The following is a 27,893-nucleotide window of genomic DNA, read 5'->3' as shown; positions in this document are numbered from 1 at the left end:
CCAGCAGTGCACATAAGCAAACTCTTGAAATGCTGAAAGTTAAGTCTGCTCCCAGGGATGACACCAGTGAGTAGGAGAACTGATATCTGAGCCCAAAGTCCGCATTTATCCTCTCTTACTGCCCTCACTATCTTTGGTTCAAAGACGTAGGTTCCTTTCCATAATTCTCCATAAATACGTTCTCCAGAACCTTTGTTGTGCCATCTGCAAACAAGAACTGTAATTCTCACCCTATCAATTCCACAGATTTCTCTTGAAGGTATGTAAACACTTGCACAAACTATGAAAAGCTGTAAACCTTGCCAAAATAAATATAGGGTATTTTAATCGATATTCTCACCATTATTTTTGCTGATCTAAGGACCTGGAGAAGTAGGTTCAGGGAAACCTCTAAAGCAGTAAGACTATCTTTTTCTTCTCTTTAATCAAGTGAGAGGCAGGGAGGTGGAGAGACACTCCTGCACGCACCCTAGATCTACGCAGCAACTCCTGTCCAGGGCCGATGTTCTGCCCATCTTTGGCCACTGCTCCATTGTTCAGCAACCAAGCTATTTTAGTACCTGAGACGAAGCTATGCAGTCATCCTCAGTGCCCAGGGCCAACTTGCTCCAACCGTGCCATGTCTGAGGGAGAAGAAGAGAGAGAGAAAGAGAGAAGGGGGTGGAGAAGCAAGTGATCACTTCTCCTGTGTGCCCTGACCGGGAATGGAACCAGGGATTTCCACACACCGGGCAGATGCTCTACAGCTGAGCCAGCCAGCCAGGGCCATAAAATAATCTTGAAAATTTGATTATCCACTTAATCTTGCCAGGGAAAATCAGCCTCAAGGCACCAGGGTCTGGCAGTCTGTAAGTTTGCCACCTTTAAGCAAAGTATCCTATCCATGAGGACAAAAGTACATAATGAGCGCTTCATTTGGGTCTCATTAAATGAGACATTCAGAGCTAAATAGGAAGCTCTGTCCCACTGAGTCTTCTGTTGGGCTTTTTGTAGTATCACACGGCAAAATGATTTTAGAATTAATAAAGCTCTCAGGTGGTAAGACCCCAGACATTTTCAGATCCTTCTCTGTGGAAACTGCCCTCTAAAAAAATGAGGAATACCTATTGCTATATTGTAAATCTAAGAAACCACTGATTTTAAGTTATACTATCAATTTAATAATAATTTTTTTGGAATGGAAGAAAATACTACTACATTAAATAAATATTTCAATTGTTAGAGACAGCCAATTTCAAGTTTTTTAATGTAAAAAAAAGCTGGTAATCTTATAATTGAGGAAATGTATATTTATTTAATTAATAGTGTAACCAAAACCAGTCTCAGAAGACTATGCACTGACCTGTTGATGACCTCACTCTTTAATATTCAGTTCTTAGTAAAAAGTTAAGGATGGATGAGGAAGTTAGTTAAGTCTTAATTTTTCCAACTAGAGAATGAAAATTAAACTTGATTTGAGTCTGGAGACAACCAAAGAGAGGAAAGTCTAGATTTCACCTTAGCATCCCTAGAACAACCTAGCTTTTTCTACAAATTGTTTTAAAGTTAAGCAGGGCATTATCATACAGGGGAAAACATTAAATTCACATGTGAGATGCATTCAACCTCCAAATAAATGTTCATTGTGCTATTTACTATACCTATGCCCAATAATACACCCAACTTTCTTGTTGTTCCATAAGTTGTTGACATGATGCATTCTTCTTAAAGATGTAGACATTATGTCAACTCACAGGACAATAAGAGAGAGATGAGAAATAAACTATAGGTAGGTAGAAATGGAAAAGTCATCCCAGAACAGTGAGAAGAATCAGGTTAAAGTTCAGTGTACAGAAGTAGGTCTTTGCATGATTCAATGGAATGTAATACATTATCCATAGGACATTGCTCCAAATTGATATTCATCTCATCGACTATCTCTTTTTCTGCCCTGTAAAAATAACAACATAAGTAGATACTGAGATGTCATGAGGTGAAGAGTTCATGACACGGCAGTAAATTCAAGATGTGATACAGCTTTAAACTTATAAGTAAATAACATCAATCAAGAACACAGAGACACACAAAGGGAAAAAAATTACACACTCCTTATATTTGACACTTGCAATAGCTATTCACAAAAATCCAGTCTTGTAGGAGTAACAGAGGTAGACAGTGCAAATGTCTATGTGCTCACAGGGAAGGCAGCCCAGGATAAAGAGCACAGGCTTTCAAACCAGATGCTATCCCCAAGCAGCTTTACAGCCCCAGGCAAGGCATCTAATCTTAGCTGCAGTTTTCTCTTGCATGCAATAACGATATCTTCTTCTCAGGGTTGTTAGGAGTATTAGTACTAACAATAATAAAATTAGTAGATTGCTGCCATTTATGGATCATTTTCTACATGCCAAAGAGTGCTTAGTGTTTGATATATTTTAATTTCATCTTGACCACAACCATGGAATAGGGTTTATCCCCATGGTACAGATTACGAAGCTTCCAAGATCACCGAACTGGAAATGCTGGTATTCGAACTTAGTTTTGTTTGATAGTAGAGATTGCTGTTAATCACTGTGCTCCAACAATAATTTAAATATTTTGCATTGATTTGAGAGGTGAGAGAGGAAGAGAGAGAAAGAGAGAGAGACAGAGAGAGCAGCATCAACTCATTGTTCTACTTAGTTGTTCCATTAATTGTGCACTCATTGGTTGCTCCTCACAAGTGCCCTGATCAGGGATCGAACCTGCAACCTAGGCACAGGGACAATGCTCTATCTGTTGAGCCAGGGCCAATAATTTATTTATTTTTTGTTTTCTTCACCAGTGTATCAGGGCCAATAATTTATTTATTTTTTTTTTTTGTTTTCTTCACCTGGCATGTTTTGAGCATAAACAGATTAATAAAACCTGTGAACTGAATAAACAGTGTGTTTTATATAAGTTAATCCTCTATCCAATAAGCATTAACATAAATTCATCATTTCCTTTTATCCTCACAGTGTTCTTTGCACTATTATCTCTAACTTACAGCTGAGGAAACAGAGGCTCAGAAAAGCTAACCAGCTCTCCAGGGCCACACAGCTAATAAAATTGAGCCTGGATGTGAGCCCAGATCCGGCTGCTTCAAAGAGCAGCATCCCCTGAGTGAAGCTGCCTTCAGCATTATGTTTCTAAGTGCCTAACACTGTGCCTGCCACATATTAGTCATTCCATAAACATGGCGCCTCTTCACCCATATACATGTTAATGCACTTAGAGTGGCTGATATAAAATAGTCTATGTAATATATTGACATTTTATGTGAAAATGCTTATAAGCATAATATCACCCAGCATTATTGTATCTGATAAAAATGGCATGTGTCTATTAACTTTCTTCAATTTTTAAACAACAAATGTTTCAGGGTAGATGTCAGAGGTAAAGGTAATTAAGGATGTATAGTCCTTGGCACAGCACCTGTGCCAAGATCCTAACATGATCACTATTAAGCACGTCCTAATTCTCCCACCTCATTCCCTTTCCAGACCACCTTGGTCTTGAAAACCATGGTCACTCCAGCACACAGGAGAACCAGTGTGATGGGTTTGAGTCTGTGGCCACACCTATGAGTAGCAGGTAAACTGACTACCTTGTTTTCTCCAGGGTATCATCAGCAGACACTAGTATGTCTGGCTTGCTTCTTTAATATGACTATGTGGCTGCTGGACACAATGGCATCCATGTTTTCTTATAATAAAATGTTGTATTTTATTTAATCAAAAGTCAGGATATTACCTGCTAGGGTCATTTAATTACTATTGGATACCTCTGATGTTCTAGAATAAAAACATTTCCATCTGCCTTCAGTGAATGTGCAAGTGAGGTTAGCAAGCTATCCCAGACAACCAAAAGGAGACCAGCGATATGTACAGCTAGAGTATTAAAAGTAGTTTTTAAATTCGCATGGAATTTGAGGATTTGATTGCAGGCTAAAAATGAAAGCCTTCAGCCCTGGCTGGTTGGCTCAGCAGTAGAGTGTCGGCCCGGCATGTGGAAGTCCCAGGATCAATTTCTGGACAGGGCACACAGGAGAAGTCCCATCTGCTTCTCTACCTTTCCCCCTTTTATTTCTCTCTTACCTCAATCTTCCCCTCCCGCAGTCAAGGATCTATTGGAGCAAAGTTGGCCCAGATGCTGAGGATGGCTCCATGGCCTCCGCCACAGGTGCTAGAATGGCTCCAGTTACAATGGAGCAGTGCCCCAGATGGGCAGAGTATTGCCCCATAGTGGGCATGCCAGGTGAATCCCAGTTGGGAGCATGCAGGAGTCTGTCTCTCTGCCTCCTCATTTCTCGCTTCAGAAAAATACAAAAAACAAAACAAACAAAGAAAAAATGGAAACCTTCTCAGTATCTATCTGTAGGTTATAAAAGGACTATTTAAGATTTTTAATATAAAGGGTGATATCCTGCCTGACCAGGTGGTGGTGCAGTGGATAGAACATCAGCGGGGGTCACAGAGGACCCAGGTTTGAAACCTCAAGATCACAGGCTTGAGTGTGGGCTCATCCCATGGGCTCATCCCATGGGCTCATATGGCCGGCTCACCAGCTTTAACATGGGTCGCTGGCTTAAGCATGGGATCATAGACATGACCCTATGGTTGCTGGCTTTAAGCCCAAGGTTGCTGGCTTGAGCCCAAGGTTGCTGGTTTGAGCAAGGGGTCACTGGCTCTGTTGGAGTGCCCTGGTCAAGGCATATATGAAGCAGTAATCAATGAGCAACAAAGAATTGATGCTTTTCATCTTTATCCCTTCCTGTCTGTCTGTCCTTGTCTGTTCCCCACCCCCTCTTAAAAAAAAAGAGTGATATCCTTAAGAAAAGGATTCTTAAATCATTTATATGTAAAAGGTAATATACAAATTACATGAGCAAAATAAGGATGACATGCTACTCAGGAATCTAAGAACTCATTTTGATTTTTTTTTTGAGGTGAAAAGATCATATACATTTAAAAATATTCAAATAGAAGAGTTGCTGTTTTCTCAGCCCACATGGAGATAGAACAGTAGAAATGAAGAGAATGTGGATGCTCTGCACACTTATGCAGTCACTGCAGTCTGGAACTCAGAGGAATCAGAAGAGCACTAAGGACTTATCCTTCTCACATACCAAATCTGTTGCCACAAGCATTGATAGAAATATACCAACAATTTTTAGAAAAATTAAGCAGCTGATTTTTTAACTCTGAGTTATGGATTAAGCTAATAATTTTCTGAATAAACATCTCAATTACACCGGGGAACAAAATTTTTGTTGCATCCACAAAAACATTTGTTCTTACCTAATTCAAGTGTGCTAATCTCAAATCTGACATTAGTTTTTCTCTGTAAGCTACAGATTTTTTGCAATTCAAGATTTTAGGTTTTCATCTTATTGTAAAATTTTCAACATTTAGTTTAACATAATGAAATAGAATGTCTTCTTGGGCATCATCTTTGTGAAAATATAATAATTTATATAATGCAGTAAATACACTGATACACTAAAAGATATGATTGCATCAGAATTTGTCTACAATTTCAAAATAGAACATATTAAAACACTTATTTTAATCATAAAATTTGTGCAAAACTCATTTAAATTCTATTCAGGCAAAAATTTGCATTTGTAGCTCTTGCGTTTGTGTACTTGTTGAGGACAATCTTGTTTGATGCTCCAGCTATAGTCTGCTCATCACTAGCAGCTCCAAGATTTTCGGGAAACTTATCAAGGTGACTGTTCAGGAAGTGAATCAAAACACTCATGTTACATCCAATGTCGCAGAAAGCCAACAGCATCTTTTGAACCAGAAGTTCATAGTTTTCTGCTTTTTTGTTGCCAAAGAAGTGCTTTGTAACTGCCACAAAAGACTGCCATGCTGCTTTCTTCTCCTTATTCATCTTCATGGCAAATTCTTTGTCACGTATGAGGGTTTGAATTTGAGGTCCACCGAATACATCTGTTTTTATCTTCTCAAAAGACAAGGCAGGAAAAGCAGAAATAATATGTCGAAAGCATTCACTTTCTCAATTCAAAGCCTGAACACACTGCTTCATTAAGCCAAGTTTGATGTGCAGTGGGGGAAAAATGATCCAGTCTCAATTAACTACAGGTTCATTCACAATATTTTGCATTCCTACTTCCAGAGCTTCACGTTTTGGCTACTCCTTCTGTGTCCAGTGTTTCTCCCAAGCTTGGCTGTCCCACAAACACAGAAAGCAAGGATACTTCCTGAAACCTCTCTGTTGTCCTAGCAGGAAATTTACCATTTTAAGATCCACACAAATGATCCAGTTATGCTCCTTATACTTTAGAAAGTTGAGGACAATTTTTATGTCATTATAATCTTCTCGCAGATGAGTTGAATAACCAATTGGAACAGTTACATAAACATTACCAAACATTACTGCTTGGTATCAGAAGAAGACCCTTCAGATTCTACAACCATTTTCTCATGCATCTTAACAAAATACACTTGATCACCATGTTCACTTTCTTCATCCTTAGAAGAAATAAAACCATTGAAAACTGGAAACAGGAGTGTCTCAGAGTGTGGGATAGGTCGTATTGCTGAAGGAATATTAGGATGTGCGATCATATGCCGTTTTTTCTTGCTGATGCCCTTTGTATGGATCAGACAGAAATAACAGTCACTGCTGTGGTCCTTAGGTTTATGCCAAACCATGGGAATACCAAAAGGCATTTCTTTGCGTTTTCCTTTTGTCCAGTCATGAAGCATTTCCTCACAATTATGACACACAATATGAGGAGCCCAATTCTTGTCTTTAAAATAGGCAATATATACATGTGTCACAAATGATGAAATATTGAGCCTTTGACCTTGAAGTGTGTCACAGCCAAATATATAACAGAGGTGTCAGGACTATTCTTACAATTACGCCTACTCAAAGAAGCCATGATTCAATCCTAAAACAAAATAAGAGGGTGTTTTTATCAGATAATATTTTTTTACATTTAAAAACAACTACAATTATGTAAAAGTGATGTTTGTAAAACATTAATTGCCTTGTGGTTATGTTCAATCCAAGAGTCATTGCCCTTTAACTCCAATTTAAAAACCAATGCATGCCATTAACTGTAACAAAAAGAAATTAAAATTGCATAAAAACTAGACCATGTACCAAAAAACAGATTTCAGATTTGGAATCAGTGATGCAGAAATATATAGAAAAAGTTCTAAAACCTCATGCAACAGAAAATGAAAAAAAAAGTTGTTCCCCAGTGTTATCCTTCAATGCAAGAATTACTGTACCAACTTCTACATCATTTACCTTATATAGTTTGTGAATGATTTCATCAGGCAAAACTATGAAACTTACTTCTGATAAGGTTGTACTTCAAAAATAGCTTTTGAAATTAAAAATTCCAAAATTCACTCCATTGATATAAACTAAAAATTATTGAGTATAGAACAGCCCAATTGAAAAATCATTATATTAGTGGTATATTAGTAATGATAAAATATATTTTTCTAGGACTAAATTTGAAGTACCAGAGTATAGTAGTTAAATATAAATAAGTAAATTTAGTTTTTGAGGGACATTTAAAATAAGAACCAGGAAACCATGAGAAATGACAGTTGGAAGAATGCAGTGGCCCCTTTTACCAAGATCTGTCCAAACCCACCCAGTGGTTAGGGCTAAGAGTACAGATTGGTATCCTATGAAAATGAGAATACAATTTTAGGAGAAAAACTCTTCAGCATAATTCTAATGAGTTATGGTCTTTGTTATGAGAAATTTCATCTTCTCACCCTAAAGAACATTAAGAAAACATTACTAAAAAGAAATTGGAAAAGTAATATATGTTAGAGTGATAAGGACAACATTTTTCTGATTGAACAGATAGATAAATATTGCATGCAAATATCTAAATACATTTAATTTTGCCACAATAGATATTCACTTCACAAAAAGCATATGAGCCATTTTGGACTCATAAAACTGGGTGGTGATAAACAAATGCATCTTTAATGACCCTTGGAATACCTTCAGTTCTCCACCCTGTTTTTCTCAGAGGCCTGTTTTGTTGTTTATACTAATGTAAATTCAGCTCTGTGGCCTACATGCAGTCACAGCACTAAGTGATGCCAAATGCCTGCAGCACTGTCTTGAGCAACTGCCAAACATTTCCTTCACCAAAACCCATTGCTCCAGAGAATTTGGAATATTAGAGATAACTGGTCCCCAATTTATGGTTTGTTTTTTCTCTGATTACTGTAGCTCTTTTTCTTGCATTTGGCAAGAAATACAAGATAAACACAGTTCATAGGTCTAGGGCTTCAGTTCAAAGAGTTTACTAAAGCTTCTAAGGACTAAAGCTGAGTTTAACTAAAAGGTATTCTCTCAAGCAATAAATAACTTTAATCTGATTTAGTCAATCTGGCATCAGCAGGCAAAGCAAAAATACTTGCCCAAATTTTTTGTTGGCATTAAAACTTAAAGTCTTACAAAGTTGGTCGTGCTGAGAAAGTATGGCTTCGCCACAGTAGTGATTCTCTTTTGAAGAAAAAAAATGTTTTAGAAATTTCAGTGTTGGCAGCTGCAAAGAAAATGAAAATTACTCATAGTTTAATTTGTAGTCGTTGGGGAAAAGTAGAGAGGTGGTGAAAAGAAATGTTTCCAGTCGATCCTTAAGAATTTGTTTTTGTTTCTGGTCTTTGCCCTACTAAAACAATATAATGACTACTATAATAAGAATGTAAAACCTCTTAAGAAAGTTGGGAATTGAAGCACTGATCATATTTACTTGTATTTTCGTTTCTTCTCAATGAAGATAAGGTGAGAAGCTATAACTTGAAAACAAATTTAGGCCTTATTCGGTTGGCTCAGTGGTAGAGTGGCAGCCTGGCATGTAGATGTCCCAGGTTCAATTCCCAGTCAGGGCACACAGGAGAAGCACCCACCTGCTTCTCCACTCCTCCTCCCTCACTTCTCTCTCTCTTTCCCTCCTGCAGCCATGGTTTGATTGGAGCAAGTTAGCCCCAGGTGCTGAGAATGGCTCAATGGCTTCCACCTTAGGTGCTAAGAAGAGCTTCTTGCTGAGCAATGGAGCAACACCCCAGATGGGCACAGCATCATTCCTAATAGGCTTTCTGGGTGGATCCCATTCGAGGCACATGCGGGAATCTATCTCTGCCTCCCCTCCTCTCACTGAATAAAAAAAAAGAAACCAAGTTTACAATGACTTGAAGGAATTTACCTTTGTGTAACATACTTTACTTTGTTATAAATAGCTATAGAATTAAAATATATATTTGTTTTTATTCCAATTAGGATTCTATAGATAGAAAAATTATAATAAAAATTATAACATTAAAATTATATAAATTAATATAACATTTTTAGGTGAAAGGGAAACTTGGAGAGCATGTTGAAACTGAGCCCTTAGTTACCACATAATGAATTCATATGGATCATGTGGCAGAATCAAGATAACAGAGGTTATGACTGTGGTGTGGTCGCTGAGGAGGGACATTGTTCTGTGCAGACTGAGGGCCACCCCACCGTGTCCCTGCCATAGTAGGAAACTAGCAGTTTCAGCTTCTGTTGAATTTGCTTCTCACCTACCCGATAAAGCAATTCAGCACTGGTTTTTTATCTTTTTTTTTTTTTTTTTTGTATTTTTCTGAAGCTGGAAACGGGGAGAGACAGTCAGACAGTCTCCTGCATGCGCCTGACTAGGATCCACCCGGCATGCCCACCAGGGGGCGATACTCTGCCCCTCCAGGGCGTCACTCTGTTGCCACCAGAGCCACTCTAGCGCCTGAGGCAGAGGCCAAGGAGCCATCCCAGCGCCCGAGCCATCTTTGCTCCAATGGAGCCTTGGCTGCGGGAGGGGAAGAGAGAGACAGAGAGGAAGGAGAGGGGGAGGGGTGGAGAAGCAGATGGGCGCTTCTCCTGTGTGCCCTGGCAGGGAATCGAACCCAGGACTTCTGCACACCAGGCCGATGCTCTACCACTGAGCCAACCAGCCAGGGCCTCAGCACTGTTTAGCATCTTACTTCTGCGAGTATTTTAGCCATCTTCTTTTTTACAGTCAAAGTGATTTAAAAACAAAATTTAGGGTCCAAATATTTCTCAGACTTCCAAAATCTAGAACAGTGCTTGAAATCAAATTTCAATAATGTTGAACTTCAGAGATTTAAAAAAAAGAAAAAAACACCATTTTCCAGGAGAAAATAAGAATCTACTTCAGTGAAGGGAGAATTCAGCAGTCCAGTGACATGTCTGAGCAAGCAAACAGCCACAGGAGACCACCTCAAGTCACTGAAAACTAGAGCAGTTTCCCAGGAGAAGAATAGGCAGGACTCTTGTCAAGAGAAGGGGTTTTAGCTTTGTGTAAACTGCTGCCATCTTGAATGTCCTAACTGTTGGAAGCCTAGACTCCTTTGCTAGCGTGTACTGGTGCCATAAATGGCAAGAATTATAGAATGCTCCTATAAAGCCAAAAGAAAAGATTTTCATGAATTCAGATGGCCAATTTGCCAGTCTTTTACATGGGAATGTAAGCAATATGGTATGGTCCAGTGCTGGGCACATGGCTGGTCCCCAGAAAGGGTTTCCTGAGTGACTGGGTGGGTGAATGAGTCTGTGAGTGATCAATCTGTGCATGAATCAATGCATGAATGAAACAAAACTCTTAATTTTTGAAGCCATTCAGAATAAAGCAGAGAGGTTCTGACAATTGCCTGGATTTTCAGAAAAAGTTGGGGAGGTTTTTATTCATTTGCTAGAATTATCTAGTTATCTCAATCCTGCACTCCTGCTGCCATATGTCTGTATTATCTATTCATATAGGGATACTTATAATATGTAAAGTGTTAATATTTGCATAAACAATTAAACTCATAAAAACAAAGCCTTTCAGTATATGCTAATAAACATTAAGTGTCCAAGGAGAAGACTTAGACGTGAAACAAGTGGTAAGCTCTTATCCATTTCCCAAAAGGTTGCTCCAGATTCTACTTTCCTGTCCAAAGAGCATTGCATGCAGTGCTGTCTTGCTTATTTGACCTTTGCTAGAAGAAGCCACTTTGCATTATGGAATGTTTCTCCCAGCCACAAATGAAGCCAATAAGGCTTTGATTCCAGTATCACATCCAAACCTTAGACTAACTTTTGCAAACTGGACTCTCCCCTCTGACTTCCTTATCCCACCTCCCAGTAGAGTAGAAAAAGAGGCAGAGCAGTAGAGGGAAAACAGCGCCATAAAAAAATCAAGAACCCTTAAATAACCAAGAGCTTGCTGATAGTAGATCTAGAATTCTGATATAATTAAATTTGTGTTGATTGTGGACACTTATTCTGTATTCAAGAAAAGGATTAATTTTCTGGACACTAATCCCTGCCCACCAGTTACTTTAGAATAAGCCATGAAAGCAGTTACAATGAGTCCTCACTAATTTTCATTTCAATGTCATATATTTTGTGTAAATTTAATTTAATCTTTTGATTATACTCTGGATCACAATTTTTATTGTCAATGTTTCCAAGCACTTGAGTGGGAACCCAAATAAAAGAGAAAGTTTTAAGAAATCTCAAAATTATTGTAAAACATGTAAGAGCAGATATTATGATGCATCTTATAATTAAAACAAACAAACCCTCCCCCCCACACACACAAAAAAAAACAAACCACCTGCCTCCAGAAGGTAGAGTGCCAGATTTAGGTGTGCTATTGTTACAGCTGAAACTGTCAACAGTTCAGAACGTGGCTGCAGCTGCTAACTTCATTTTTCCAAAGGACTTGAGAAGGATTCAAGTCAAGTAAGAATGAGCATTGTATCAATTGAGTTGACTCTTCCCTGGTAGACCTGTCAGTTCCTGAGAAGTAGAGTTTCTTTCTCCATGTTTGCTGCTAATGGGCTGCACGACTAAGACGCAGGTTGTATGCTCCATAAGCATCATCCCTGTAAAACACCTTTGGAACTAGCATCATTCATTCTGTCTTTATCATTAAGAGGTAAGAGGATCCTATAACCCCACCTCATCATTTGTAACTGGAAAACAAATGCATACACATTCAATTTCCTTTTTCTCAACAATTAAACAAACAAAAGACTGTGTTCAATAGTGAGTTTGGAAGCCGGAGGTAGTCTTGTATTCAGTTAAAGATAGGAGGGGAAATGGAGACCCATAAAAGCACATCCTTATTGTACCTTATAAATATTACAGATTACTAGTGAGAATACAGTCGTCCCTTGCCATATTGAAGTTCACTTTTCCAGTCTTACTGTATCACAGATTTTTAAATTGTATATATCTAATTTTGTATATAAATTTCTTGATATATCACAGGATTTTGTGGTATGTAGGTATATTTATATATTTATTATTTTAATAGCTTTTGTGGTAAAATAAGCATTTTCTAGCCTAAAAATTGAAAACAATATAAAAATATATAAAAATATTAATTAAAATATTAGCCCTGGTTGGTTGGCTAAGCGGTAGAGCATCGGCCTGGCATGCAGGGGACCCGGGTTTGATCCCGGCCAGGGCACATAGGAGAGGCGCCCATTTGCTTCTCCACCCCCACCCCCCACCTTCCTCTCTGTCTCTCTCTTCCCCTCCCGCAGCCAAGGCTCTATTGGAGCAAAGATGGCCCGGGCGCTGGGGATGGCTCCTTGGCCTCTGCCCCAGGCGCTAGAGTGGCTCTGGTCGCGGCAGGGCGACACCCCGGAGGGGCAGAGCATCGCCCCCTGGTGGGCAGAGCGTCACCCCTGGTGGGCATGCGGGAGTCTGTCTGACTGTCTCTCCCCGTTTCCAGCTTCAGAAAAAAAATATTAAAAGAATATTAAATCAAAATAAAATACATAGCATACAGCAGATGAGTAGACAGAGACTTGCACGTATGGAAAATGCAGCTCGGCTGTGCAGTACATTCATTTCATCATCATCACCTTCATCATCATGAGTACTGCACAGCTAATTCATCATCGTCTTCATCATTCAAGTTATAGTATATTCACTGGTGAATACCCATATAGAATTTTATATGTTGTTAAAATTACGTAGGTTTAAGAGTGTAGAAAGTGTTTAAGAGCATAAGAAGTGTTTATAAGAGTGTGGGGAAGGTTAATAACAGTGTGGGAAAGGTTTATAAGAGTGTGGGAAGGCTTTATAAAGCCTTAAAATATATATAAATTATAAAATAAATATAAGGTCACTACTTTGTGGATTTTCACCTATTAGGGAGTTCTGGAAACTAACCCCCAGGATAAACGAGGGACCACTGTAATCTTGCTAACATAATTGCCAAATGATTATGTCAAAATTTCTCCTGACTTTTTTCTCATGCTTGTCTTTACTTTCTCCTGTGGTGGTCTCCAGCTCTCCTTGTTATAATTTTCCAGTTTCAAAAGCTGAAGAACTTCAGCAACTAAGGCATTTGAATATTTTTTAATTGATTGATTTCAGAGAGACAGAAAGAAGCATTCATCTGTTGTTCCACTTATTTGTGCATTCATTGGTCTCTTCCCCTGTGTGCCCTGACTGGGGATTGAATCCGCAACTGTGGTATTTCTCTAACTGGCAGAGCTAACTGGCCAGGGTAAATAGTATCCATTTTTAAGTCTGCTGAAACTTTACAATTCATGTTATAAATGGCAGTAACTACCTCTCAGAAGTAAACCAAATTCATAGTTTATGGGAAAATATATGTTCTCACAGTTTTAAAGTCTCTGCCTCTAGTAACTTGTTAAATTCTCTCCTCTTTTCTTCTTGTCTTCCTTCCTTCTCTATTTTTCAAACATTCTTCATTAACAAAGTCCTGACAGTATAACCCAAGAAATCTACTATTTTAGTGTTATTGACCTTTGTAAAGGTAATGGCAGTCCTTATCTTTCATGATTTTATAATTATACATGACAATAGCTTAAAAGATACTTGCTGCCCTGGCCTGTTGGCTCAGTGGTGCAGTGTCGGCCTGGCGTGCGGAAGTCCCGGGTTCGATTCCCGGCCAGGGCACACAGGAGAGGCGCCCATCTGCTTCTCCACCCCTCCCCCTCTCCTTCCTCTCTGTCTCTCTCTTCCCCTCCCGCAGCCGAAGCTCCATTGGAGCAAAAAATGGCTCGGGCACTGAGGATGGCTCGGGCACTGAGGATGGCCCCTTGGCCTCTGCCTGAGGCGCTAGAGTGGCTCTGGTCGCAACAGAGCGACACCCCAGATGGGCAGAGCATCGCCCCCTGATTTTATAAGGAAACGCATATCCTTGCCCGGCTGTCAGCGGGAGTGTCACTGGTGCCCATATGGTGCCCTTCTATCTATTTCTTCTTCCTCCTCCTCTTCATTTTCTTCTTCTAGCTCTCCTTCTTTTTCCCCTGCCTTTTTCTCTCCTCCCATCTTAGCTCAAAAGATACAACCTCTCACGCATAGATTCCTCAGGGTGCATCCCCCAAATTTGTGAACCCCTCCTCATGTAAGTGGGGAAAGAGGACAGACTGATATTTGGGGACATAATCATCAAAGCTTTGCACTGTCCTTTCAACCTCCTGGACCTTCCCCTCTCCCTTGATAAAGGCTGGAGATCTCTTCCAGTGACTTCTCTTAGGTACTCTTAGGGACTATGCTCTTCTATGGTCACTTTGAATTACAAGTAAGTTGCCCAGTTCCCTGACAATAATCAATAATGAAAACTGTGAACCCAGCAATCTTCTTACCACCATGACAGAAGCCCCAGTGAGCCTTCTTCCTGCCGCTTGCTACCAGGGGAGGGGGGGCACTGTCAGATTCCACTTTCTTTTCCATTGCAATGATTCTTCTCTGCTCAGCATGCTAACCCTGTTTCTGACAGATTGGGTCGAGGCAGGGGGATGACAGATGGGCCATACGAATGGCCCACTTTGCTGAACTGTCATAAGAAGGTTTCTGCTCTCTGGGCCAGCAGATGGCTAAAGACAACTTTTGTGGCCACTTTCATGAGGTCTTCTGAGGCTCAGCTGGAACCTTCCCGTGACACACTGCTGTGGGCAATGCATTTGCTTCCAGCTTCCCACTCTGTTCTCAGGGCTTGGTTTATGCAGGTCATTCTCAGGGTTCTGTCCATGATATTGCCACAGTGCCCACTCCCCAGGGGTTCTCTTGAACAGGATTTTAAACTGTTCAGATGCATGATATGAAGTCCAGGGAAACACATATCCTTGCCCGGCTGTCAGTGGAAATGTCACTGGTGCCCATATGGTGCCCTTCTCTCCCTTTCTTCTTCTTCCTCCTCCTCTTTATTTTCTTCTTCTATCTCTCCTTTGTTCCCTGCCTTTTCCTCTCCTACTTTCTTAGTTCAAAAGATACAACCTCTCACCCATAGATTCCTCAGGGTGTGTCCCCCAAATTTGAGGTAACAATATTTATTCAACTACTTTCATTAACTTCGAGGGAAGGAGGAAGTCACACATGCTCCATCCCTGATAGGGAAGACGACACAGTTTCGGAACTGCAGAGTTTGAGGCCTGGACCATCAGACAGAGTTTCAGAAACTGCTTGTGAGCATCCAGCACAAAAGTCTTGGCCCTCCTCCCAAATGTAGCACTATTGAATCTAGATGTCTCTGTGGAGACTTCCAATTTAGCATTCTATTACAAGACAAGAAAGAGTTCATTATTTTTCATGGTAAACTACTGTTTTATGCTCTTCATGGTAAACTATTTTCATGGTGAAATTATGACATTCAGAAAAATTCAAAATATCTTTCACAGCTTAGTACCAAAACCCAGGAGTTACCACAAAAACATGAAAGCAAAATGAAGTCATGAACAAACATTTAAAGAACACCTTTTTGGTTGTTAAAGCATTGTGTTGGGTGCTTTGCATACAATATCTTACTTAGTCCTCACAATAACTTTATGTAGGGGGTATTATTATTATTCCCATTTTATAGATTAGTAGACTGAGGTTCTAAGAAGTGAAGTAACTGACCACTAATCAGTGGCAAAACCTGATCTTGAATCCAGAAAGTGGGAATTCTTTTCCTACTCTATTAAGAATGACCTTTAATAACTTTTTTAAAGCTTTTAAAGGAGAAGATTGTTTTTCTTGTTGTTATCACTGATTTTACAGCATCAGTTTTCATGAAAACTATCTTTTTTATAATTTGATTGAAAGTGACATTGTATTTTTTTTTTTACAGAGACAGAGAGAGAGAGTCAGAGAGAGGGATAGACAGGGACAGACAGACAGGAACAGAGAGATGAGAAGCATCAATCACTAGTTTTTCATTGCGCATTGTGACACCTTAGTTGTTCATTGATTGCTTTCTCATATGTGCCTTGACCGTGGGGCTACAGCAGACCGAGTAACCCCTTGCTCAAGCCAGCGACCTTGGGTCCAAGCTGGTGAGCTTTTGCTCAAACCAGATGAGCCTGCGCTCAAGCTGGTGACCTTGGGGTCTCGAACCTGGGTCCTTCCACATCTCAGTCCAATGCTCTATCCACTGCACCACCACCTGATCAGATGTGACATTGTATTTTAACTACCATAACATCTCCAATGCTTCACTCTTGTCTGTGAATGTGTTTCTAAGATTGAAACCAAAAATAGAGCCCCCAGCAGGGATCCTAAGTCTAACTGAAAGAGAGAAACATTGAGTAGGTACTTATTCCCAGGGATAGAATACCTATCAATACCCATAATATAAGCATGAACATTTATACCTTATACAGTTCTTTCTCACAGTTGCTCATTAAAGCAATGTATGTCATTCACTTCTTTCAAGTTGGTCTGAGATAATTTGTCTCACATCTTGGGCTTTTTCAATTATGCCACCTTCAGGCACACTGCCATTTCTTATGTGCCCATACCCATGCCAGACATTGTTGAGATAACAGTCACGGTACTGTTTCTTCTTGAACCCTGGAACCTCCAGAGCTTGAGGAAGCCACAGCCAACTGTCAGTGTTGCCTGCAACATTAAATCTATTTGTCCTTAGTTGAGTGTCTTCCTCTAATTGAACTTCTTTATCTACTTATCTTCATGCTTTTATAATTCTCTGGCTCAGACACTCTGTTTGAAAACCCTCTCAGCATTTACACTTCAATGCGAGACGGCACTAGTTAGCACCCTGTCAAAATAAATTTTGTTTGGGAAATAATTGTATTCCCCTACTCTTCCTGGAATCAACATCAGAGCTGCCAAAATAACTTTGTGAATTTACCTTTAAACCTAGAACAATGAGACTGAAATGAACGTATTATATAAAAAAGACAAAATCACGCCTTGGATGAAGAGAGGAGTGGCTGTGGCTAGACCAGGAAGGAAGGGGAAAGTGATTGGCTGTTTCCATTCTGGTGGAGGCTTACCACCAGCTCCTTGGCTCTCAAATGCTATAAATGCTTTGTTCAAGACTAGAGAGTTATGTTAGTGTTAACAAAAAAACCTGTTGACCAAAAAGTGCTGAGGTTACACAAACATTTGACAAAGAATTATCTCTGCTGATGGATTGAAAGACATAAGAAAGTCACCAATTTACAGCATTCATGGGTTCTTTGATTTAAAGATATGTGCCAACAAAATTACTTGACAATCTGACACCCGCAATCTCATACTCTCTAGCAGAGTTTAACAGCATGTCATAGACTATTACAAGATATGGCCCATCAGACAACTTGTCTGGAGACCCTGCACTTCTGTGATACCATCCTCAACTGCTGCTGATGACACCTGCATGTTAGCAGTGAACAACTTCAAGGCATGCTACCCTCCACCAGTCAGAATTCAATCTTACTGAATACCTCAACTACACTGAGGTTCATAAGAGCATTGTAATAATAACCTGGTAATCCAAAGCACTTATATGGCCCTGAATTGCCAGGGTTTGCTACAATTGCAAGATCATCTTTATGGTGTCTAAAATTATAATAATAGTCACATGTATGTACAAGCCACTCAAATTCTTAGGGAAATAAGGTTATCTGTGTTAATGAGCACTAGTAGTCATTTTAATGATTTTTTAGTTGCTTTTGCAACATGTACTTTATTCTCAGTGGCAGTTTATGCTCTTAACTTCTCTAAGGAAACAGACAGGTGGACATGAACAGCAACAATCAAATAACTCCCCTGTCAGAGGGGCTGGAACTCTTTTAAGTCACAAATTATCATTACAATACCAGTATGGGCCTTGCCTTGGTTAAAGCATTCATCAAAGATGAATCATTACTGTTGGAGTGAGAGCAAAGACATATAGGATTATTGCAAATGATACCTTAGCAATTTGCTGTGGAATTGATGGAGCAATAACCTCAACTCAAAAATTTCTAATATTGCAACTTAGGCATAAAGTAGGCCGTGCTTTTTGAATTGAAGTGGAAGCGAACCAATCAAGCAATCCCTATATCAAGGATTCATTGAGGCATTTGCTTCACACTTGGACAACCACAATAGCATCCTAGTGACTGAGCTCCTGGTCTCTAGTCTCTTGCCACTCAGTCCCTTCTATCCACACTGTCACATTCACAACTGAAATAGTTCCATTTTAGCACTCCTTATGCCCCTCCAAAAACCATTCATTGAAACCTTGCCCCTGGAATTTGACCCTTCCAGGTAGACCTGTCATTGTTTCACTTTCTCTATTCTCATTTGCATCCATGATTTTTACCTTCCGGCTAGAATCTTGTTTGGAATGTTTTCTCTGCAAAATCTCACTGAACCTCTACAACACTGTTTTACCCCATTTCTTTTGTAAAGTCTTTCCTATTCATTTCTAATATTCTTTTGAGTACCCATCACATGGGTTCAGAGGTTCTTATCAAAGAGTACTTGCCTCTCATGTGATGCATAGCTTTCCTCTGTTGGATTATTGAAATCTTCCCATGCCATGTTGCCTGTCTTATTGCCCTTCCCTGCCCCAGTAGTGTCTTCTGATGCCTTCCATGGCACATGACATCATATCTTACATAGAAAACAGTCTACAGGCCGGAGTCCTCAGCATCCTAAAAGAGCTGTAATTTGCTTGTTTTGTCTGTTGTTTGTTTTATTAAGTGACAATTGGGGATGCCTAGAGACAGAATCCCACATGCGCCCCAACCAGGATCTACCCAACAAGCCCCCTACAGGGCAATGCTCTGCCCATCTGGGGCTATTGCTCCTGAGCTATTTCAGTGCCTGAGGTGAGGCCATGGAGCCATCCTCAGCACCCCGGGCCAACTTGCTTGAGCCATTCAAGCTATGGATATAAGAGAGGAAGAGAGAGAGGAGGGAAAAGGGTGGAAAAGCAGATGAGCAATTCTTCTGTGTGCCCTGACTGGGAATCAAACCAAGGACTTCCACATACTGGGCTGACATTCTACCACTGAGCAAACTGGCCAGGACCTGTAATTTGTCTTGCAAAGTTACTGCTTAGAGCAGAAAGCATGGCCCAGTGGCCATGCTTTCTCAGTGGTCTGTCCCTCCACTGACTTCCCTCATCAGTAAATCCTTAGCTCTGGCATCCAGAACAAAACTCCAAATGTTAGCTACAAGACCACAGGTGTCTCAAAAACATCCTCCTTCTATCTTTGCCCTCACATCAGAGTTTCCCTAATGTCAAAACTCAGTTTTAATTTCTTGATGTGGTTGAAATATGTGTAGATGTAAATGCTTACCCTTGAATATCAAAAGGCCTTTAATTTAAAATACCATTTCCACAAGTGAAATTGCCAGCTTTTCAGGAGTGCCAAGAGCCTCACAGCATGGCTGTCTCAGTTTCTCTAATTTTCTTTTCTTTGATCTTTGAAATCAGAATCTGAGAAGGAATTTGAGACCTATAGGAGTGCTGAGAGGAAGGGCCCTGCCTAAGTGAAATAAGCACAGCTGATGATGTTTAGGCAACACAACGTGCAATCATCGTTGCCTTCTGGTGAATAGGAACACAGGTCAGACATTGGAAAATAGCAGGGAGTTCACCGGTATGCACTACCTAGTCTTTGACAGCAGAGATGGTGATCCCAGGACCACTGAAAAGCGAACAAAAATGAGAAATGCATAACTTCACAGAAAGCTTCCTCACTAGAATGACCCCTGCTCCTGCCCATGCCCCCACTTTTCAGAGCAAACACTCATTATTAAAGGGTTGCCTCAGTCATGCTGTTCCAGATCCCTCTGGCTCTGCACTAGTGCTGCCCTAGCCCTGCATGTGATGCTAGGGCCTAGGAGAGAAGAGAGGAGCCAGGGGAGGGAACAGAGCGGCGCCATGTTTTAGTGATGTCACATTGCAGTGTGTGGAATCAAGGTTGCACTTAGGGAAAAGGCGGGTGAGTCATCTGCATTTCCCTTTTCTTCTTCCCACCCAGAAAACAGGCAGAGCATCTCATTACATAAGAGAGCACAGACATGTGTCAGCCTTCTAGGAGCAGAACACCTCTCTCTGCATCACCAAGTTTCAAAGTTATCAGCTGCTGTGCTTCCTTCAAACCTGCTCCTAGCCTCTTAGTCACATGGCTCCTAAATGCACTGACACCCTGCCTAAAATAGAACCCACAATCCTGCCACGTAAATGAACCCTGCTTTCAATTCAGGCCAATCAATGGAATAGGGCTTCTCAGACCTATGACACAGGGAAGCAGGAGTGGATGGGTCAGACACTGAGTTTTCATAGTGCATTGTGGAAGGAAGGAATAGTATAGTCCACAGTGCATGTGTGGAGAGGGGAACGGTGGAGTGCATAGTGTGAGTGTGAAGAGGGGAGTATACAGTGTGGGTGCAAGAGAATGACTCTGCTCCCCAGGCCTCTCACATTGCCTGTAGGGTTATAGGGACAGCCTGTGGATACCAGCAGCTCATACAAGACGACTCATCAATAAAATACGTACATGCTCTGATCTATTGATGTGGGCTCCTCCTGACCTTGCTGGCACTGATGGGACACACTTGTTGCTGATGCTGCCGGAGGAACATCCCAGGCTTGATCAGTGACACTGAGGAGCTGCAAACTCCCTTAGAGACTGCTACTACTCTCGCAGTAATTACTTGACCTTTATCAGCATCTATTGACAACTGCCACTGATACTTGATCTTCACACAGCTCCTCTATTAGTGCCATCCCACAAGGGCTTTTGCGGTGGAAGCAACAGTCAAGTGAGGAAGGGGAGGTAGGGGTCAATTTTTCTGTCAAAATCGTCACTGAATGGTGTGGTCTTCATTTTTTCTGATGAGCTGCAGTTGCATCTGGTATGTCAATGGCAGGAGAATCTAGAAGCCACCCATTTAAAAGACATATATTGAGAAACTATGTTTAAAAGACTCGGGTACTATGGGGGTAGAAAACAGAACCATTTTGTATGAAATCAATCCTAAAGCAGCTTATTTTCTGGCAGGAAATTGCAGGCAGAAAGCAGTGTCTTTCTAAAGAACTGGTTCCCTCCGATGTTTGCCATGTGGTGGGAGCCAGGTGACATAATGGAAAAGCGAGCACTTGGGGATCAGCCAGACCTGGGCTCCAGCTCCACACCATCACTTACAGATCCCTCCATTGCCATAGCACGGCAGGATGAATGCCTACTTCTCAGAGCTGTTGTAAGAACGCGGATTGAAATGAAATCACACACATGAAAACACTTCCTGAGAAAACATTATTAATATGTCTTGGTGGCCCCCGGCCATGTCACCACAGTGCTGATCTAGGAGGTGGCCATGGCAGGTGAGCAGCAGAGCAGAGCAGAGCTGTTTGACTGTCCTGTGAGGCCTCCAGCCTCAAGCTCCGTGACTTCCCCGGGAGAATCTATAACATTGGACACATCAATCAAACTTTTGCTTTTTAAAGATTAAATTTGTCTTTCATAATGTATGGATGTGTCTAGAGCTCACAGACAGCCCTGCACGTGCTGCCCCCATCAGGCTCCCTTTCCCTTAGCACAGGAAGGGACCCGACCAGACCCCTCCTGTGTGGTTCACACCATCCCATTGCTGAAGCCAGCAGAGAGTTGATGTGAAGAGAATCTTCCCTGCCACCTGCCACAAAAGCTTTATCTCTGACCTTTAGGCCCCAGTTTAAAATGCACCTTTTTTAATTTTCACTTGAGCTCTCTGTAGTCATTTCACCTCTATTTAAAGAGTCTGTGATCCCAGTTCTTTCAATCTCAAGTCTCTGAAAGCTTAGGCTTCTCAACTGATGTTACAGAGCTAACAGGTGGTCCTGCTGAGAATGGAAGCCTGTCTCCTTGACTCCAAAACCAAGATACGCAGCCATGAGCTCCACGGTGCTAAGGCCCCTGGTTCTGCTGGGGTGTCAGGGAGATAGCCCCTGACTCTGAAAGAGGAGCAGGATGCCAGTGAAGGGGAGGAGAGAAGGAGAGAGCAGAGGGACCAGAGGCCAAGGAGAGGGTGCAGGGGATGTCGTGTTTGAGAAGCTGCTATGGGCAAAGGATGTGGTTCCCCCTGGGTGAGGGCCATGGTGCCAAGAGAGCTGTGTCCTCCAGCTGGCTCCGAGACGCAGCAGATGGCTGTGCAGCCCTGGCAGCCGTCACATGTTTCTGCCATCACTGATGCTTCATTTTATTTTGCAGTAAGGTGTTTTCCCCTCCAGTCCATGTGTGCCTCTCTGTCCCTTCTAATCCTCGTGCCCCCCCCCACGGTCCTTTGTGCTTGCATCTCCAGATCTCCCGGTCTGTCCACAGGCCCTGCAGGGGCTCTGCAGGGCTTCCTACAGAAACCAGGAGGGGTGGTCTTGAGGTGCAGGTGCAGACCATAGTGGAGCCTGGCCCCTTACCTCTGGGCCTGTCTCTTGCAGATAATTGGGACCATTCCTCTGATGCCAAATCAGGGGCCGTTGAGCCAGGCCACGAGCAGCAGTCAGGGCCTTCAAGTGCAGTCGATCACCCCCCAGCTCCTGACAAATGCCCAAGGCCAGATCATCGCCACGGTCATCGGGAACCAGATCCTGCCAGTGATCAACACCCAAGGCATCACACTGTCGCCCATCAAGCCTGGCCAGCAGGTAAAGCCTCCCTCTCCAGACACCCACAGCCACCTGGACACCTCTCCTTACTGTCCTTCCCTGTTCAGTCTCAATTAATGAAAATTGATTTTTAAATTATAAAATATTTAATTTTACTAATCCTAATATATCAATACTTATAAACAATCAAATAGCTTTATTTTTTATTCTTAATAGATATGGGTTAGAAATAAATAGTTCTGTAATATAAAATATGAATATATTGTTGTAAATAGAGGCAGTGACCTAAAATAAGAATGTGTTCTTATTTATCTATGCTATGATACTTAATTTTCAGACAATTTTAAAAAGGGGTCAAGAAGAAACTAAGACTACGTGTGCTTTAACTTTAATTTAAAAAATTAAACACCAAGAAATTTCATCTTGGTGCTGCTGAGACTGCTACCTATATATTAGGAAATACAGAATAAGAAATTCTACTTGGAAGAATTTCATTAAAACCCTGAAAGTCCAGTTCATTCTTTTTCACTCAATGGAGCACTTCCTATGTGTTATGCTAGAGGCTGGGTACACAGCACTGAAGAAGAAAAATGTAGTCCTTGACCTCAGGGAGCTTCTGGTTAACTGGTTTCTATTTGAAAATAACCAAATAGATAGCAGGCCCCTCCCTAAGGAATGGAGAGCAGTGCTTCCTGATTTTAAGGGGCTTAGAGTCTTCTAAAAGACACAGACACATAGCAGAACATGTCCTGTGACAGAACAAATAAGCATGAAGTTTAGCACCATCACAGAGATGGAAGTGACCAACTTTGTCCGAAGAATTTGGCGTTCTTGTGGAGAAAATTATTTGGGAACTGAGTCTTAATGGATGAGTAAAGGTTAACCAAGTAAATGGTGAGTGAACAAACATCGCAGGCAGTGGAAACAGCAGGCATGGAGATAGGGGAATGTGAAGGAGGGTGGAGTGTTGAGAAACAAGAGACAGCTCTGTGCAATTGGAGCAGAGAGGGAGGCTGAAAACAGTCACAAAAGGGCTTTGTACTCACACTGAAAAGGATGGGGCTTTGTCTCTGTGTGATCTTAACACATTACACATCTTTTTTGTGACCCAGTTTCCTCATCTGTAAAAAGGGGATTACTAGTACCTTCCTCCCAGGGAAGCCCCTGTCTTTCAGCTGCTTTATTTCTTTTGCTATTTACAAGATTCCATTGCATTCTCTACCTTCTAAATAGTTCTCCAAATAAGGCAGATTTCTCTATATTACACTGCTTTCTTTTAAGCCCTAATTCTATCTGTTTAAACTTATGCTCAAAATTATCTCAGAGTTGTGTGTGTGGGGGGTGTGTGTGTGAAGACACGACCTCTTTTTATACAATCTGCTAAAAACTTCTTCTGTTAGCAAAGCAAGCTGTAAATTGACCAAAAAAGGATGAATTAATTAGAAATTATCAACATTTCATACAAAGTAGTTCTCAGGTTCACTTTGAGTTTCAAAGGAGGGTGTTTGGGTGATAGACTATTGGTGCTATGTAACCCTACAGCTCTAGATTTGAAGTAGTGCAGTTTTAACCCAGGAGAGGGAACTAACCAAGAAATGGCAAATGAGAGGTAAATATGGTGCCACTCCCCAGCTCCCCACCCACACAGACATCTGTAATCCACATGCACAATCTCTCATGCACAGAAAGGCATCTCAGAAGCTTTCACACACTGTACCTGATGGCCCCTGGACTGAAACCTCATTCCCACTGCCGGGACACCTGGTCTTCTGCTGGTGTAACCACCACCACCGTCCTCTTCGCTGTAGATTTGGAGATCTAGCACCTGGAGAGAAACACAGCCTCTTGGGCATGTGCCTTGCAAATCCAGCTCAGGTCAGTCACAACCAGCATTCCTGAGAGTGGACTCTCCTCACATGTGTGTGAGAGCTTATAGAATACATGGACACAGATGAAAAGAGTGACATGTGAACCTTTCTTAATCCCCAAGTTAGAGCACGCATGGACAGCCTCATTCCTTTTATCCAGGGCATGTGCCAGAAGTCTATCCTAGTCCCAGAAAGACCAAGGGAACCAATAGTAAACTGGCCAGAAATATCAGGGAAATGGTGGAAGTAGATGAATCATTACGGCTATTTTTTTTATATCAACTCTGGTTGAAACACCTTAGAACATGTAGTAAATTAACAAGTTGGATGAATTGACAGGAGATTCACAAATCTGAGTCCCACTTACAAAAGCTGGGATTCTGAGGATAGTGGATCATAAAATGCTCAGAGTCTGAAAGTAAAAAGCTCAGAGCTGGAGATATAAAAATAGTGTTCTTCCATTTTTTTTTCTTTAAATATTACGGATCATGCAGTAGAGAAGGTTCTCAATTTATTTTTTCATGTGATTTATGACAAATGTTTGATCTTACAAAATCATAGTCCCAACAATAAAATCAGTCATAAATTACAGGAGCAGAGATCTTAACTCGCACTCAGAAGGGAGTGCAACTGCATCGAGTAAAGTGTAGGCTCTCGGGCCAGACAGCCTGGAGTAGAGTGCTTTGTTTTAATTTAACAAAAGTACTATAATTATAACTTTAATTTAATTTTTATATCTTCCTATCCTAATTAAGAGAGCCTGAATAGGATCAGAGTGCAGTATCAAATACTCTTGATTATGATTTATTTCAGTGATGAAAGTTTGATGACCTGCAAAGTTATCATTTGAAATACAAACATTAAAAAAAAAAATGAACATGCCTGACCAGGCGGTGGCCCAGTGGATAGAGCGTCGGACTGGGATGCGGAAGACTCGGGTTCGAAACCCTGAGATCACCAGCTTGAGCGCAGGCTCATCTGGTTTGAGCAAAGCTCCCCAGCTTGAGCCCAAGGTCGTTGGCTTGAGCAAGGGGTCACTCGGTCTGCTGAAGGCCCACGGTCAAAGCACATATGAGAAAGCAATCAGTGAACAACTAAGGTGCTGCAACAAAGAATTGATGCTTCTCATCTCTCTCCCTTCCTGTCTGTCTATCCCTATCTGTCCCTCTCTCTGACTCTCTCTGTCTCTGTCACAAAAAACAAACAAAAAAACCCCACTATGTAGTATCAAGATTTGATAGTCCTAGATAAAGCTTCCAGTATCACAGCAGAGATCCTTGGTGAGCAATACAAGAAAATAAGAGTCAGAACTAGTCAGGACTAGGAAAAAGAGAGAGAGTATCTTTCTGTGAATGAAAAAGAAAATTGCTTAATACAAAAATATTTGGTGGAGCTCAAAAGTAACCTTTTGTTCCCTGCATGGGATTTTGCAGCTAATACGGATGATTATGAACTCTATTCTCCCAAAGTCAGTACCCCAGACCCCTTGGTTTGCCTTTATTATCTCGTGACTGTAAATTTCTTCATAATAATTATTTCTTCATAAGCAGCACAGACATTATTTTTATATACATTTATTCTTCCATTGACTAAATCCCAATAAAATTTGAAAGGAAAAAGTATTGCGATTTGTAAAATGAAAGCATTGAAATTTTTCAAAAATTGAATACCATAGCTGTAGAATGTGCAAAGTGCCATCCATGAAGGCACTCAATTTCTCTTCAAAAAGTAATCTTGTTGTCAATGGGAAGTGAAAGGAAGGTGGGTTGTTTAAGCTAGCTCTCTAAAATGCTATATGATTATCTATTATTGAAAATCAACTTCTATTCCCAGCCCTTGCCTGAATTAGTCCCAGCCCTTCCCTGCATCAATGATTTCTAGTTTTTTCTTAAAGCCATCCAGAATGAGACACAAATGAGGCATTTCCACCCACAAGGGATCTAAAATAGCATAGGGGTACAATCAAAAGGATAAAATGCATATCAGTTACCCCAACACAAAACAGCCATTGACCTTCCAGCCACATTATCTGGGCATCTTACCTGTCTCCCCTTGCCACTTCTTGCCAAGCTCTCCTAACAAGGGACATGCTTCCCTGCACATTCTGTGCCCCTAGTGTCTGGGGTGCCTTACCAACATTCTCTGTCAGGCGGTCTCCTGCCACTGTCCCTTAGTCTAGTATTCCTCTTTCATAAAGCTTCACTGTGTTGATCCCTTGTCTCTGCATTTTCTGTATTCCATTCATGTTCATCAAACTGTACTGTCATTAAGAGTCTACTCCTGAAAGGCAGAGATCAGACTGGTTCAGCGTTGTTCGGAACCCAGCCCATGCTGGGTGCTCAGTCAATTATGTTCAATTTAATCATCACCAAATTGTAGTGTTTCCTTATCCAGGGCCCTGACATCCCAAAGCCATGCTCCCCGAGAAGCCCAGCTCAGGCCCTTCTGGTTGTCTGATTCTGTGTCTGCCGTCATTTTCTAGTGTACTCCACGTTAGCATCTACAGGCAGCTTGGGACGACCTTCCACACAGCATCATCTTCTCTACTTACCTCTTTTTTGATTATCGAACCCTTCCTCTTGCCACATTCTCCCACCTCATCATCTCAACTCATACATTTAATTCTCATTTTCTGTTCTGCACTAACACCTGACTCTTGTCTTGTCACTGTCCCTGCTGAGCCCTGATTCATGCCCCAACCTTGTTTGAGGACTGCCTTGGTCGTCCTTGCCTGTGTCTGGGTGTCACCTGCATCCTGCTCTCACTCTGCTACACCCCCCCATCAGTTCAGTTCTGTTTCTGGAGACCATTGACATTTCTCCTGTGCTTCCTTCTCTGGAGACAAGAAGTGCCCAAAATGGAGCCTTCTGCACATTTGGGGCTCCTCCTCCTGCTTAGGTTAAAGAGCTGTTTCCAAGTCATGGAAGAGAGCTAGAAGGAAGACCCAGTAAGTCTCCTACATGCTACCAAAAAGAAAACTCCCTCCCTGCTTCTTCAAACATGTAGAAAGATAACTGAAGTCTCCCCTAGATCTCATGCTCCAGGTCCTCTCAGTTTCCAAGTTAGATTGTCCTGATGTCAACCCTAAATTTTTCAGCAAATCTCACACCTGTGTTCTTTTGTCCTGTCCACAGTAAAATGAATTC

General features: G+C 41.3%; 1 protein-coding gene across 1 annotated transcript in view; it reads left to right on the top strand.

Annotated features, from left to right (window-relative positions):
* POU6F2 (POU class 6 homeobox 2) overlaps positions 1-27,893 on the top strand; it is a 602,035-nt gene that overhangs the window by 549,637 nt on the left and 24,505 nt on the right. The window contains 1 exon segment of the mRNA XM_066276613.1: positions 22,712-22,918. Within this exon segment, the coding sequence (XP_066132710.1) occupies positions 22,712-22,918 (207 nt within the window).

The sequence above is a fragment of the Saccopteryx bilineata genome, chromosome 4 (genome assembly GCF_036850765.1).
Source record: "Saccopteryx bilineata isolate mSacBil1 chromosome 4, mSacBil1_pri_phased_curated, whole genome shotgun sequence".
In the NCBI taxonomy this organism is placed as follows: Eukaryota; Metazoa; Chordata; class Mammalia; order Chiroptera; family Emballonuridae; genus Saccopteryx; species Saccopteryx bilineata.
Note: the sequence above shows the minus strand (reverse complement) of the source record. Positions and strands in the feature narration are given on the sequence as shown.